The sequence below is a fragment of the Labrus mixtus genome, chromosome 9, assembly GCF_963584025.1.
Source record: "Labrus mixtus chromosome 9, fLabMix1.1, whole genome shotgun sequence".
Classification (NCBI taxonomy): domain Eukaryota; kingdom Metazoa; phylum Chordata; class Actinopteri; order Labriformes; family Labridae; genus Labrus; species Labrus mixtus.
The window spans coordinates 8727200-8744195 of record NC_083620.1 but is presented as its reverse complement, the minus strand read 5'-3'; the positions used below and the strand labels follow the sequence as shown (position 1 = coordinate 8744195).

The following is a 16996-nucleotide window of genomic DNA, read 5'->3' as shown; positions in this document are numbered from 1 at the left end:
ACAGAGGAGCATTCTTCATATGTACATTTTCTCACACACTCGCATGTTTAAACATTAGCTTGTGGGGACCGTGTTTAGACCTTTATATTTCATCTTTTTTGCCTTTGAAGGAAAACATCTAAACGTGGGCTCCCTGCTGTTGTTTCTGTCTCTTGTCCTCCGGACACACGACAGCTTTTAAGTCTCATCATCCATCTCGATTGTTGAGCAATCAACCATCACCTTCCTCTGTCTCTTATCTGTCCCTCAACCGAGAGGTCATTTTGTCTCAAGTAATCGCCTCCCCATGTTTCTATTTGTCCCATCTTTCATCCCATATCTCCTCCTGCAGCCTTCCCCTTGTTTCTCTTGATGCCTCCATCTTCTCCTCTGCTCTATACGTGACCTAATCACTCTGCTGACACCAAATTCAAATCTCTCTATCAACCCCTCTCCGCCCTCACTCTCCAGTTAGCGTGTGTGACAGAGTGCAGTGCCTCCGCACACTCCCACTGACAGCTGGCTCGGTTGGAGGAGCAGGGGGGGGGGGCACGAGGGGAGACAGGGGAAGGGAGGGATGAGAGGAGGAGGAGGAGGTAGAGAACGCCAAAGAGATAGACCATCATCCCCCTGGCGTTCCCCTCACGGCTCTTTCTGAGGAAGAGTCGATGGCGTCGCTTTGATGCCGCCTACATCATGCAGAGGTCTGAAGCTGTGAGAGTGCCTTCTGGCCCCGATTTGCCTCGCTTCACTAGCAGGAAGTGGGCCAGAAGTTGTCATCTGCTGGAAGCCTGGCACATCTCTCAATCCCATTACTGAAAACTATAGGAGTAAACATTAGTTTGTCTGCAGTCAGACAGGGAAAATTTACATTTCAAAACAATGCATTTTTCTCCATAATGATTTGGCTTCACTCGGTGCGGTTTTCTCTCTCTCCTCCATGTTTTTTTCTTCTTTTTTCCACAGAGACATTCAAAAGAACTAAACCAGTGCCTTTCCAATTTCATCCCATTTATTACAAATAATGTTACATCACATCAAACCACTCTGCAAAGTATTCTGCTTTGTTCTATAAATCTCAGTGTGTATTTCTAAAACCTTCTGGCCGTCTATGAATCAGCTTTATTTTGATGCGGAGGGAAACTCTTTCATGTGGCTCTCTAAAGCTGTTTCCAATCCATCACACAGATTTAGGGAGGTTCGTTTTTGTCAGGGAATAATAAATATTAATATAAAATTATTAATATAGTTAGCAAAGACTTTAAATAGGTATGAGGTTGAATTTCACAACCTACGCAGGGTTAAAGGGTCTGATTGTGTTAAACTCTTGGTGGAAATTGATGTAGACTCAGATGAGTGTGCAATTGTTTAAAAAAAAAAAAAGTAAAAAAGAAAACTACAGTTCCTCATGTGTCCACTAGAGGCTTCCCAAATTGGAAACTTGGACCACCCGAGCAGCACATGAAAGCAGCATGAGGCCCACCACGGCTCCACCTCATAAGGATAGCAACCGACATCATTGGGCTTCACACCGTCCCTTCAGACACCAATGGGTGACATCACTGAGACTACGTCCATATTGTATACAGTCTATGCTTAAAGCCTGCATCTGAATCATCCAGGTGCTTCTGTGTCTGAAAGAAGTTAATCACAAACCGAATGCTTTTGTTCACATCAAAGGGAAAATAATGAATAAAGTAATCTGTAATCCAGTGGTTAATCCAGCCCTCTAAACCAGTGGTTCCCAAAGCTGGGGTCGGGACCCCCTGGGGGGTTGCAAGACACTGAGAATGGGGTCGTGAGAATTCTTTCAAACACATATCAAAATTAAAAATGACTTAAAATTGCATATTTTACCCATTATTGTCAAAACATGAAAAAAAAAAAAGATCAAGAGATTAATTCTTCTACCATTACGAAAATAATAATACAGTGTTCAGGCTGTTCTTTTGTGTCGTTCTAATTCCAGTGTTTGGATGGTGTACCCAGCTGTGCACAACGGCAAATGTTTTAACCATCTCCATGGACAGAGTGGGTCCCCAGTCTCTAGCACCTAATTTTTGGGGGTCATGGGCTGAAAAGTTTGGGGACCCCTGCTCTAAACAAACTGTTAAAATGTGGATTGTTTCTGCTCATTCAAGGTAAATTAAAAAGAGTGCTGCACTTATTTGGGCGGACGTTGAACTGAGTCTTATCCAATGATGATGGGGTTCTCTGAAGGCTTATGATGATGCTTGATGGTGGGGGGGGGGGGGGGGGGCGCTGTTGTTGCTCTGCTCCTTGGTGTCTCCCTCGTCCATTCTGCAGTTCAGCATTGTTTTTGTCTGTCCCTCTTTTTCTCTCTGCTCCATTTTTGGCTCTTTGTGCTGCCTGTCGCTCCACAGTTGCCAAAGCTGCCGCTGCCTTTGAATAGCACTCCTCCTCTGGACCAAGGCAGACTTGGCTGCTGCACAACAGGCTTGTTTGTGGGTCTTGGCAGCAGTGCTTGCAGACCTGAATGTACCTGCTTAGGTTTTTTACCCCCTTTTTTTTTTTGGGCGCTGTACTTATGTGAATGTTTATGTTTGTGTGCTCAGAAGAAGGAGAAAAAAAGAGTTAGAGAATGTGTGTGTATTTTCTGTTTTACCTTCGGGGATAGAGGGTCAGCTGACCGTGACCAGACTGAGCAAACACATTCATACTGCAGCAGGACCCTCCAGTCCCTCTAGATGTGGGATATCACTCACTCACAGATGGAGAGCCCTTAAGAAATGCAAGCTTGACCTTGGCAAGCACAGAAATAGAAGGTAATTAAGGAACATCGAATCAAATCTGAACACATGAATGAAAAAAGCTGCATCCTCCAAAACTCATATATCCCCATGGAAACAAATCCAGCCAATCTCGGCCACGCTAAAAACAATCCACTCTGCCTCGAACAAAGGCTGTCATACATGTCGGCTGTTTGGTGTTGAAAGGGAAAAGCAGGTAAAACTAATTTGACTGTAAGGCTTCAGCAGAGCAATGACGAGACTGAAAAAACGACTGCACTTGAATGCAACGTATTATGGCTGAAAATGTAACGGTTAGCTGAGGCTGTATGACGTAAGAGCTATTTTCTATATTAAATCAAGCAGCAAACTCTGGTGTTGAAAAATGAAGCCAATGCGGAAGGGCAAAAAACTGCAGTACCTCGAGTGTCCACTAGAGGCTGGAGGCAGACGCTAAGAAATAACCATTAAGCCCTGTGTTAAAATGCTTAAATTTACAGCAGAAATAAACAAAGTTAAGGCCCTAAAAGAAAGAGCAAACACATTTTGTATCAATTATGAAGTGTAGTTTTTCTTTAATTTGCATAACTATGGGTGTGGCTAAATTGATTGACAGGTCGACACATTGTAGCTGCCTGCCAGCTGGCTGTAGTCCTGCCTAAGCTCCACCTCTTTGTCTGTTTTTAGATTGACTGACAGTTTGTTGGAGATGGCATTTCCAAAATGGCGACTGTCCCTGAGACTATGTCCTTATTTATACAGTGTATTGTTCAGCCTCACAACATTCAACTTCCCCCAACGGGGGGCGCAAGCAAAGGTATGGAGCTGCTCGAGGGAGAAAACCAACTCTAGGCAGTTTTCAAATTTAAGAGGTTTTCAAGCAAGATCTGAAATGACTGGGCTTGATTAGAAACATGTGATATTAACGATACAAAAACAATCATAGCTCTTGTTGACGGCCCTCCTGCCAGCAGGGCCTGCTATTGTGTTTTTAGTCTTCTGTCTGTGTGTGTTTGTGTCCCTGCAGGTCGCTGGTGGGCGTTGTACCTCCACACCTTGGCAGACCCAGCCAGTCTGGGCTATTTAAGAACGGGCAGTCATCCTCTCATTCTCTCTCATCCACCCCCAGCGTCACACCGTCACCACAGCTACTCATTGCACCACGCTTTGTTTAACACCATACAACATGCTGCACACACCACACGCTCACACAACAGCCGACACACTGATTCACTGATAAACACACTTCACCCTCTTGTTGAATGCTTTTTACTTTTGGTATTTTTCATAATAAACTTTTACACCGTTTAGTTAACACCATATGTTTCCCTCATGTTTGCCAACTTCGACCATAGGTTGCATGGTAAAACAAAGAAAAGTAAAAATGATGCAGCGAGATGATTACACTCGTCTAAGTAGATGGGGATTGTGTGGATTATTTTTTTCACAAGCACTATTATTTAGAAGAAAAAGAGAAAAGTTGTGCAGGGCATGCAGGGTAGAATTGCACTGCAAAAGATCAAGCTGTGGGGTTACCTGCAGTAGAGTGTCCTAGTTTTCCAACAGAATATCCCCACGTGTCTTCTTCCAGACACTACATCTGGATTGTTTCAGATCTGGATCCTTTTTGGATCGACTTGCTACAGGCGTATACAGATGCCCCTCCGTTTGCCAGGATTTGGAGGACTTGAGTGCTGCTGGCTCCCAAACTGAGAAACTGTGAAAAAGCACAAAAGCCTCAGCTGCATCCCAGGATTTATAACCAGAGACACGTGTGATTGTGCCAGAATGATGTTATGAGCAATTATAAAAAAGCTTACAAAAGAAAGGATTATGTCTTATCCCTAATCAGAAAGTTTACAAAAAGTATGGAATTAATTAGGCGTGTAAGAGAAAATAATATCTGAAAACCAAAGACCAGAAATCATGTTAAATAAAAGCTTGAGGAATTTGTCAATTTCATATTGCTGCTTTTGAGATTGTTTCTGTACTATTAAATATTTAAAAGCAATTAAGGGAATAAAGATGTGATTTATTGTTCGATTAACCCAAATAATAAGGTTTAATTTGTTCAAGTCACTGGCTGTATATAGAGATGGACAACACGTCTGAAGTCACCTTCTTAAGTAGAAAAAAATGAAGCCAAATTGCCGCCATAACAGGAAGTGACATGTTACTGAATTTCAGTTAGAGCCTGTGCCGTAAGGATCGGCCGGTGGAGCTGACGGAAAAGATCCCTCGGGTCAGAACAATCCACAGGCCCAAAGATTCTGGTGTCATTTTACGGCTGGCACTCGTGCTCATGGAAAGTGTGTTTGTGCTCGTCACATTTCCTGTCATCATTCCTTTCAACTCTCCTCATCTGACGCACACAGCGACATCAGAGCTGTCAATCATGTCATTTTACAGCTTTTTATAGAATCAAATAACTAACTGAAAAGAAAGTTCTTAGAAAAAAAGGTGTGATTATAACTAGCTTTCATGACATGTCAATTATTTGGCACATATTTCAACTTAACATTTGCACCATGTCCCATCTGTTAACACGGAGGAGGTAGGATTTATGTTATTCTGCAGCCAGTCAGTAAGGGGAGCTCTAAATATTTTGGCTTCAGTTGTGCTTTCCAATTTTTTTTCTGTCTACAGTTAATTCAACATAACTACGGTGGCCCTGCGGGTCAAAGCACAACAACATTGCACAAAACACAGCAAATCTTTCCCAACATGCTCCAACAGTTCACTGTGACCTTTCAAAAAACACAAACTGCTTCTCACAAATCACAAGATTTCACATACCACAGCACCACAAAGATCTGTGATGTACCAAAACATAATTCATCACACAATTTTGAAACCATGTCCACACTTCCCTCAAGGAGCAATATGTAACTCTGACCCCTAGTGTTTAAAATGGGTACTGCACTCCAAATTCTAAACATTGTAGAGAGCTGTCTCCCCTCCCCCCTCCTCTCTAGAGTCGATGCTCACACAGGTTGCCATGTGGTGGACACTGAAGCTTCAGTGTTTATCCAGCTCTGCATCGGTCTGTAAACCTTTCTGTGTTCTAATCTCTCTCCATTTTTCAAAATCATCTTCAATATTGATCCTAGTTTGAGCACGTTTCAGCTCGTGGAGCTTATTAGAAACATGCAGAGGCTTTTTAGGTCAGGTACAATCACTTCTATCTGAACCAGTTCTCTTGGCCGCTTCCATCGCTGCAACACCTGTTGGTTTGACCTGATTACTGGTTTCATATCTGACAAACCGAGGGGCGTCCAAAAAGGCCGTGTGGGGGTGTCCTTAGGTTTAATTTTCAGACTTCTTAAATAATATAATTATTTTAGTAATTTAAGTCACACATTAATGTCAGGTCATTTATTTAAGCTTCTTTTATTTGTGACAACAATGGACAGTTCTCACATGTGCATTCAGTGCGAGTTTGCAAAGTTTGGGGATGCAGTGTTGTTCTGATTTCTGAAGATGGGAACTGAAAGAAAGCAGCTTCACATGCATCATGTTCCTGTTACCAGACACGAACCATCCCATGTGTGTCTAACAGAGATAAAAAAAAAACAGAAGATGGTGTCATGATAAAAGTCGCCTTTTTTATTGTAATAAAGAAATTCTCTCATGGCACTCATGTACTTTATAACCTATACAGGAGACATTTACATAAAACATTACATCATTTTAAATGTTCATTTTTATACAGTTTGACATCATTTCCACCTCACTGAAGTATTTTCCCACCAAAACGTCTGTAAGAGAAATTGGTTAGGCAGTTACAATGGAGCACATTGGAGCTTATTGTCATGTTCATGAGCTGCCTTCAAAGAAAAATCAAGGTAAATAATGCTTGAGCAGATAATATTTTTATTGAACGTCATTTCCAAACACGCTGTACCTCCATGGAAGTTTGTAGGAGGAAAGATTTTTTAAGTTAAATAATTTTATTTTGTAAGCACTAAGTGCTAGATATCAAATCAAAGCTACCTTGCAGTTTTTCAGAAAATACTGTAAAAAAGATTTCCACCACAGTCATTTCTGACACATTTCCTTCTGGTGGAAAATACATTTCTGCTGTTATGACAATATGGGCTGTAAAAATAAATAGCAGTAAAACTAGGTGACCGTATGTGCCACCTCATGTCACGAACAGCCCGGACACACAACCCACAAGTCTTGTGGATATTCTGTTTGAGTGACTGTTGTCCTTGTGTATTGAATCCATCTATTCTCTTGCAAGGGAAGAGTCCACCTCCTCTGTTCTCCTCCAGAAGCCGTCGAAAGAAAAGTAATACAGCAGAGGGTCCAGGCAGCAGTTCACACTAGCTAGACAGATCAGTGGTGGGATTACAGGTCTCCAACTTTCAATGAGAATGCCCAAGGACACGGGCAAGAAAAACACGATGAACATAATCAAGTTCATGGCAAAAATCAGCATGACATTCACCTTGTTTTTGACCCCGGCAGAGTCATTCAGGCGTCTACTAAGAGTCCAAGACACCAGAGCCGTGCACACCATGTTGATGACCAGCATGGTGAACACGAGCACAGGCTGAATGTAATGCATCAGTGATCTTTGATGACACTTAAATTCAAAACAGGAAGATCCATTTAACTTGTTTAAAAACTTTGAAAAATGCATACTCTCTGGGATGTTGATCACCAACACAAGCAGCCAAACGAACACCGCAGCTTTCCAGGCGTTAGACGAGGTCCGAAGGTGGCGTGACCTCAGAGGATAAACCACAGCCAGCAGCCGGTCCACGCTGATGGAGGTGATGAAGAAGGCGCTGGAGCGGATGTTGTTGCGAAAAAGCATTGTGACACAAATGCACGCTAAATCACTCAGAGGCCAGGTGCCTGTGGCGTAGAAGAAGACCCTCAGAGGTAGGGAGACCACCAGCAGCAGGTCTGAGACTGCCAGGTTCACCATGAAGACTGCACTGGGGGACTTGAGGCTGTGGCAGCGACACAGGATCACCAGTGACAGGGCATTGAGAGGCAGACCCACCAGTATCACAGACCCTAACACAAAAGCGTATGTCGGGTGTCTCATTTCGGTTCCATTTTCTCCTGAAGTGTAGTTACACATGTTTCTGCTCCTGTGAGAAACGCAGAAGTGCAGGAAACTGAAAGTAGCTGTGAACCACTCTGAACAAAGGGTTGTTGTCACATGTTACAGTGGCGGAAAATGTTGAAACAGGAAACAGCTTCAACACGAGGTGTCAAAGATACTCAGTGTGGCGTTCAACTGAAACTGAGGGGTGAGAGTCTGAAGTCATGGAAAAGAAGTTGCTTGAAAGTCTGTATGTGTGTCTTCAACTACATAAATTTATACCATGTTTAACACCAATGACATGTAACCCATGACAGTGTTTTTCACAGTGGGGGTTCTGACCTCCTGGGGGGTCGCGGACACTTGAAGGGAAGAGGAGGGGGGGGGGGGACCAATGAACAACATTTTTTTATTTTTTTTTAAGATTTATTTTTGGGCTTTTGTGCCTTTATTGGAGAGATAGGAAAGTGGATAGAGATGGAAATCAGGGAGAGAGAGAGTGGGGAATGACATGCGGGAAAGAAGCTACAGGTTGGAGTCGAACCTGGGCCGCCCGCTTGGAGGACCATTAGCCACCATACATGGGATGCGTGCACTACCCACTGCGTCACCAGCGTCGCATTTGGACATCTTTTTAGATTATATTTATCGCTGCATATTGAATCTGTGTTCTTTTTCTATGCAAACATTTCACTTTAAAGAAATTACTTACAGCACCTTAGCCAATCAGCATCGAGCAGCGACACTGATATGAGTGACAATGACGTATTAGAAATTTTCTGTACCATTACAAACTAGCTGCATACCTGGCTCTCAGCATCCTGCACCTCTCAAAAAGTTAGGATCATGTTCACGGCGGTGAACCCTCTCACACGTATTTACACCTTGGCATTTGTATTCATGAGATTTCTTCAGGAGAAGAGGGGGGCTTGTATCCATGTGAAGGTCGCAAGTTGAGCTGATTGGTCCTACATCCGTAACACCTGTTTGACATGTTATTCTTTAGAATTGTTGCCATCTACAGTCAGACGTGTGCATTCAGTTGATGTTAAAAGACACAAAATGAAGGCAGATGCTCATGGTTAGTGGCTATGAAAGGTTGCTGAGTGAGGCTTCAAACAGAAGAGACACTAAAGGGTATTCTGTTTGATATCAGACACTTGTTAGACGACACATTAAAACAGCATCTAGTTAGCTTAGCTTTGCTAACCGGCCTAGCACCTCTAAGGCCGAATAGATGTCACACTGAATGTTATTGCTGTCTACAGGATGTTCCTCATTTTTGGTGTGTGTGTCTCTTTAAATGCCCCTTCCCCCCTGAGTTTTCCCAGTAGACATCACTCCTTCACCAGCGAAAATAAAAATGGCGGACCTGCGCAAAAGTTTTGTTCTAGGCTGGGGGTGGAGTCCATGGGTGGAGATACCAGGGGAGGGAAGGGGATTTTTACCAGAATCCCACTGTGACATCACAAGGAGAGCACATTTGAAACAGAGCATTTTTCTCTGTGTTGTAAGACTTAAGCAGACCACAAACAAAGGACTGGATGGGTTAATTTCACATTTTGTGGGTCAGTAGACACTCAGGTTACCCAAAATATATGTTCAAAAACACTGTACAAGTGGATTTTTCATTATATGTCCCATTTAAGCTAAGATAAACTAAGATTATCAAGGCAAATATGATTTTTACAAAAACTTTCAAACGTCTTCTCTATGTCATATTTAATATTTCTGTAAGGTTTGATAGAAATCAATAGTTTAGCTCTTTACATGACGCACAGTTTTCACTATGTCTGCGAGGAATAATGCATTAAGGTCTGAGCCGGTGATTATACGCTGACAACACTGCTCTGACACTACAGTAATTACTGTCTGCACAGCCTGACAGATATAACAAGCAACATAACAGCTGATTTATTGCTTTCTTTTAAGTGTATGTGTTGATTGTTAAAATCTAAAAAAAAAAAACACAAAAAAACAACACCTAAGCGAAGTGAATTTGTGTCCAATCACACCTCAGCAAATATCAAACCTCATATCTTTCACCTCGTCACCCAATCTGCAATTTACCACTCACTTTGTCAGCTGTAACCTTTAGAAAGATTTAAATCAAAACGCCTTCTGTAGTGATGGCAATTATGAGACTCTGCCCGACTCGCTCACTTAAATAAAAGGTGTGGATTCATTCAGGAGCTTTTGGCTGGCTGGCTCATCAATGCATGCGGGGCACAAGAGAGCCTAAATTGATTCTCTAGTGAAAGCAGGGATGCCATTTTCTCATGGCCCTAATATTTAAGAGACTTGAGTGCTCCTCACGACAGATAATCTTTGTTATTAGAGCTGCAGGTTAAAAACACTGCTTTGAGATGCTGCGCCTGATGCCGGTGTGCAGACAGCTCGAGAAACGGGGGGAGTTTGACGAGTGTGTTTGTTTTTATCCCGTGTGTGTGTATGTTTGTATGCAACATGGTATGTTAATAAAACACAATTCTGTTGTTGCTATAGGGCTTCTTTTTTTTTCTCAGTTTTGTTTTGTTTGCATGTTATTTTTCAGGGACGTTATCCAAGAAAATTGTGAATACAGAAGAATAAAAATAAAAAAGGGAAATATGTGAAAATAATACAGTTTAAAAAATAATTGTTCGGTTCACCAAAACCAAAATGAATGCTGCCGTTAGCCTCTGTCAGCTGGATGTTCTAAATATGAGACTTGTAGCTAAGATGTTAGCAAATAAGAAGTTTGTAAGGCGAGATCATAGACCGTAAATATAAACGGACGAGGTCTGAGTGACGTCACCCGTCTGTTCCTGCAGGGGGCACCCCATTGATGGCGGTCTCGATCCTGGAAATGCTGTCTCAGCCTAACTTTGAGTCAACCTAACAACAGGCTGAGAGCTGGAGCTGAGGCGGGTTTTAAACCTCCTGACAAACTGTTACACCGTGCCCACCTGTCCATCAGGTCCAAAACGATGACTCATCGATATTCAGTATTTGCCGATCGAGAAATGAGCTAATCAGACCTATTTGGAGCAGGCAGAAGACGGAGGGGTTTGTAGACAGACTAGAGACACATGTTAGTGTTAGAGAAACATGGTGAAGTGGATTTTGCATCATATGTGACCTTTAAGTTTAGTCTCCTTCGGGTGCTTTTCATCCTCTGACTGTGTGTGTTTTCTTTTGTTTGTACTTCACTTGATATTGCCTCACTTTGTTTTGTAAGTGATTGCAAATGATGCGGTTCAGATCTACAGACACAGAAGCACCTTCAGTCGAGACTTTCTGCAGAAATAAATCTGACTAGACGGACTTAACTACAACACCTGTGGCACCTTTTATGGATACTCTCCTTACACAAGACTCCCCGGTGTTTCAGGCCGCTGTGAATAAATCCATTCTCGTAAAACAAATGCACATTTTTATTGTATTCCTAAAAAGACGTCTTCTTTTTGAAAGGAAACCGACGACATTCAGTGAAGGACAGACGGAAAATGAAAGCCAGCGAATAAGAGAAGGAAAATAAAACATCTATGCAGGAGTAAATGAGGTCAATTCTTCATGCACTTTCGTCGTGGCGTTTGTGGCCACAAGGAGAGCTGAGGCTGACTGACATTTTTTCTCTGCCTCTATCTCTAATGAAATCACTGGTCCATTTTTGGACAGTGTGGATAAAGTGCCTTTTTCCCGCACCAGGAGGAACGAGGACACAACAACGGCTGCCCTCACTTCATTAAGATTTTCATTTCTGCAACGGCAGGAGTCACAATGAGTCGTGCTCTTGTGGCCTGCAGAGTGTGTGTGTGTGTGTGTGCGTTGGTGAGTTTGTGTGAGTGTGTGAGGGTACATGACAGCATGAGTATGCAGCTGTTAAATCTGATAATGACAGAACATTGACCCAGAGGACGGTGAACGCCTGCTTGCTTGTGCAGGCAGCAGGATAGCAAGTGTTTCACAAGCCTGCATAGTTATGAATATGGACAAATTTATTTATTTTCTCCTTCTCTGCTGCTTCAGTCAGGTAAATATCAGGGCTGTAAACACAGCCAGTCGATACGGCTGTGGAGCGAGAGGCTGCTTTTCTTTGTCTGTCACTCACTCCGCCTCTCTGAAGACAAACACTGTGCTAAAGCTGCGGATTTGAAAAGATTATATGCGTTAGACGATTTCTCCGCCATTACCGGCTGGGCCAATGCAATTAACCCGCGTCATGTGTTTCATCTGAGGCCCAAAAAAAACAAAACAAGTTAATCTGTCCCGAGCTGCGGGGACCTTACTTTATTAGTCCCACGCAACGAGAGGAAGTTGGAAATTCAAGCTCAAACGGTGCTTTAATGCATTCTGTTTTCCAATTAGCGGCTGCCATGTTACATCTTAACAGGTTCTGAAAGTATGGGCTGATTACCTATGCAAATGAGCGGAAGGCTATAATAAAGCTGTCAACAGAAATGAACGAGTGTAACAGAGGAGAGCGTTGCCGTGGCGAGTGTATCCCGCTGGGCGAAACAAAGTGGCAACACCCCTCAGAGACGCAGAAAGTCGGGACAGGGACAAAGTGACCACAGTGTGACTTTAACTCTGGACAGGAAGTTGGCAAAGACTCATACGTCCTGTTTTTTCCTGGAGGCGGAGCATGCTCACTTTCTGCACACGTTACTTTTTGTTCTTTTGAGTTATTTTGCAGTTTTAATTACTGATGACACTAGAACACTACACTTGTTTTAATTATGCAACCAGCAGACAATTAAACCTGCAATAACATGTTAGTGGCCACTTGGGTACAGTGCAAAGTTAACTCCTTCTCAACATTTCAGTTTGCAACAATTTCCTCGCAAACTGATTCTCAACCAGTAGGAAAATAGTTTCTTATAGGAGCACACAGAGTGATGTCATCTTGTAGCCGAGGTGGAAGTACAAATTTGAGTCCAATGTTCAATTTCTGTAGTCTCTGTTTTTGGCTTCCACAAACTTCTGATGGAGACATCAAAGGGTTCACTATCCATCCATTATCTATACCGCTTTTTCATGGTCGGGGTCATGGGGGGCTGACATATAGAGACAGACAACCAGCCACACTCACATTCACACCTACGGTCAATTTAGAGTCACCATTTAACCTAACAAGCATGTCTTTGGACTGTGGGAGGAAGAGGGAGTACCCGGAGAGAACCCACACATGCACGGGGAGAGCATGCAAACTCCACACAGAGAGGATCCTGTCAGACGGGGATTTGAACCAGGAACCATCTCGCTGTGAGGCAATAGCGCAAACTGGATATATAATGGTCAAACACTGAATCTTATCTTGTTATTCTCTGACTAACCCCAATTTTGACATACTCTGTGCGCGTTTTGCTCCAGCGCAGCCATGAGCAGCTGTACACAAATCATGAGAACTACAATATCACATGAAAACTACAAGATCACGGGCGAACTATAAGATCTCAGGAGAACTACAAGATCACGGGAGAACTACAAGATCTCAGGAGAACTACAAGATCACAGGAGAACTATAAGATCTCAGGAGAACTACAAGATCAAAACAACAAGATCACAGGAGAACTCGTCGAGGCCTGAAGCGAGAAAACTAGAGCGTATATTAGAACCTGTGAGTTATCTTTGCACACCTTGCTGCAGCCGAGATGTTAAAACAGGATGTTTATCACACACAGGGTTTGTGGTTGTATTCAGGTCCTTCCTGTATAAGTGTCGAGTAGTTCTGATGCTTTACCTCAAGACCCACTTTATTTATTTTTATGAGATAGACCGATTTATGAGATAACCTCACTACTACTACTGAAGTCGCTACTGAGTTTCCAAGTTGTAATTCCGACTTCAGGGGGGCGTTCCAGATGACTTATCAGACCGGCAACTCAGTCAAATCAAAATCAACTCAAATGGAAAGCACCATTAGTCTGAAATATAAATAATAATGTACGTATAAATGCATACAAGCACACAAGCATACATTTATTACATAACCAAACTAGTACACGTGCACACACACAAACACACTATGGACTGTATAAAAAGATGTGCTACACTTAAAGTGAAGGTACACATTGAAGACCAGTAGTGAAAAGGTGCAGAGTGTGCAGAAGCAGCTCAACATCGATACTGCAGCTCTTCCAGTCGATCCCTTCAGTGCAGCAGGATCTGGCTCGAAATGGGCGATAATGTCTGTGTCTGTCAAGGAGCTACTTTGGCTTCACCTTTTGCACAACGAGACGAGTTGGAGATGTGTTGTCCATTTTAATATACAGTCAAAGACGAATGCACACACCACAAACTGCTTTCCAGTATATTGCATAGCAGCTCCTCCGCCAGGCGTCGGTTAATACGAGACACTGTAAAAGGATTCATTCTGCTTTCGAGTTAAACGCGCTGTAAAAGTGTAGTCCATTTATCCGCCCTATTTTCTTCACAATAAAAGGCTTGAGGAGGTGGGCTGCCCACTCGCTATTAACAAAATAAAATGATTTACTGCTGCTGTAAATCCCTTCCTTCAGTCAAGCTGAGCCAATCACAGAATAACACAGGGCATGTTGTGAGAGGACGAGGGGAGAAAAATCATTTCATATTCAAAAATCAAATAACCTCCTCCAGTCTGCTGGGGGGCAAAGCCTTTTACTTCGGTCTGCAAATTGAACTTAGGATATTCGATTAACATGTTTGCTTTCATCAGAAAATTTCATTTCTTTTCAAGTTCGCCCGTGTGTGTGTGTGTGTGTGTGTTTGCACAGACAAACACCGCCTCAGTAGATTTTCGGTCAGTGGGTGGCTCATATTAGCGTATTTGCACAGCACATCGGTGCCCTCAAGGGAAGCGTTCTGCTCAGATTCATATGTAACATGTATCTCCTTCAAGACATTTATGAAAATGTATCTTTGATGATCCGCACTACGCAGAGGCTACACAACAACAGGAAGGAAGGAAGGAGGGAGCTCATCATCCATTGCTTACTACACCACTTATGTTAATTAGACTCATAACATCAGCTAATTGTTATCTTAAATATGTAAATGTTTGCATTTGCATTGGAATAAACGTTACATATTCCCTACCCATCTCCACCTACTCCATTTGCACTGTGCATTTCCCAGAGACCGCAGATAAGCCCTGTAGCGGGAGATAAGCTGCTCCGAGAGAGACAGGTGAGTGGAGTACACCATGATGTGGAACAGCATGGTGCAAAAACAATGCACAAGATGCTTCGAACCTTGATGAGATAGATCCAAGAAAGGGAAGGAGGGAGAAGGGGGGGGGGGGGGGGGGGCGACTGGGAGGGAAATTGGTAGCTGAGGAATCAATGGTGTGAAAGAATAAGAAACAGGTGATGGAGAATAAGTGCAAGCCGAGGGGGGAGCTGCTAAGTAGAAGGGGGGGGGGGGGGTAAGGAAGACAGGTGAGAGAAATTGAAATGCATCGAAAAGCAAACACAAGTGAGAGGAAGTGAGTCAGAGGAGGTTAGAAAGATGGAGAGATGGAAAGGCAGAGTGAAACGGAGAGAGAAAGACAAAGACTCTAGTTAATTCACTTGATGACTTTAGTTCTCTCCGTCTCCCTGAAGTGTCCCATACTTTCAGATCAGGGCTGTAGAAAGTAAGACGGACAGCTTGTATGTGGGTTTGTTTGTCGGAGGCTCTGTTTGCCTGTGTGTGTTTTGTTTTGAGCTGTATTTGTGAATAAATATATTTCTCTGGTTATGATGAATTTGTGTGTTTCTTTGCGTGTGTGCATGCACAAGGACGTCAAGATAAGGTAAGAGTGTGGATGAAGTCAGGATTGGGTCATGCTGTAGTTTTAGACAGGACAAGGTCCCGTGAGCTGATTTGTGGAGGCAACATTGTTGATAGTAGCAGATTGCAAACTGTGATTGTCATTTAAAAACACTGTAAGGCAAGGTGACTGTCTGATGGAAACTCTGCTGAGAAACAGAACGGCTGCAAGAGAGGGAAAATATGGAACTGAATGGTTATCCTGTTTTTACACAAACAGTCAAGAAAACATTATGCATGCTATATTAATTGCAAAAAAAACCCGGAATATCGCAACCTTGTTGCAAGAATTCAGAGCAAGATAATAAGTCGTCAGAGCCTCGTACAGTTCTTACAAACCTCCAGGTTAGCAGAACTGATTTAGAAAAAGAAGAGTTTAACATGCATGTGTAATAAGAGCTGAATAAGAGCAGGAGTCCATTAATCAAAAGAAAATGTCTTATAGTATACCAAAAAACCCTTTTGCATTTCCTCATACAGGCTACTACATTCACTACATTAAGACCATGTTTCTCTGTTTAAAGATGGAGTCAGTAGCTTCTTCCTACAAAATAAAATACAGACTTCTCCTAAAGTAGAGCTGCTCCATTGTCCCTTCTGGGCCTCCATACATGTGTGGCGGTGACTGTGTCTGCAGAGACTCTGTCCTCTGACTGGATTTTACTGTTCTGGTTTGTTCTGGTCGACTAGGGACGTTTCTGGGTGTGTTTCCACCAGCCAGTGACAACGCAGCAGGTGAGTTTAGGAGTGGATACAATTCAGTGATTGGATGAGATTCAAACCATCAAATAAGACCAACGTGAAAGCAGAAGCAAAGAAGAGAAAATATAGGTTCTCCTAGTGAGGAGAAACAAGAAGCGGGTAAAGCTCGTTCTAAAACGAGGGTGAACCTTGTGTTGTCTTTTACTCGTGGACGTGGAGTTGTTCTGCTTCCTGTTGGACAGGCAGGTGACAAACACCGGCGGTTAGCTTGTTCTAGCGTGCATTAGCTTGCAGTGTAGGTATAAACAGTAAACATACACACTACGTCCTGCGGTGAGTGAGAGCTTCTGGGGTTGATGAGCCCAGGAGGAGGAGGGTCCACGTTTGAAGTTTGTGTTTACAAGCTGCAATGAATATTTATCATCACCACTGTTTCAGAACAAGCCTCCATAACATGTCTGTAAACATTTACTCTATGACAACATGCACTGTGCAAATTTAACCTTTTCGCATTACCACAAATATACACAGCAAAATCAGCATACTCAAATTAACACTATCAGAGTTAATATTAACACTTTTAAAGTGTCTATATGGGTCCACACCACAAAGTGTTAATTTAACTCTTTTTTGAGAGTTGGTACCTTAACACAAAGTGTTACTATTGACTCTTTTTGGAGTTAACATTTAACACCAGGTAACACTAACCAGTGTCACTTTTGCTCAACAC

At 42.7% G+C, this 16996-nt stretch overlaps 1 protein-coding gene across 1 annotated transcript; it reads right to left on the bottom strand.

Moving 5' to 3' along the window:
- Positions 1–6312: 6312 nt before the first annotated feature.
- On the bottom strand, positions 6313–7870 carry LOC132980169 (lysophosphatidic acid receptor 6-like). The gene has a single exon (XM_061046123.1). It carries the CDS (start codon positions 7825–7827, stop codon positions 6961–6963), a length of 867 nt encoding a protein of 288 aa, XP_060902106.1. The 5' UTR covers positions 7828–7870; the 3' UTR covers positions 6313–6960.
- Positions 7871–16996: the final 9126 nt, after the last annotated feature.

Bases quoted from the DNA above. Each gene is read 5' to 3' on its own strand.
- LOC132980169 (XM_061046123.1), bottom strand. From the start codon at position 7,827: ATGTGTAACTACACTTCAGGAGAAAATGGAACCGAAATGAGACACCCG.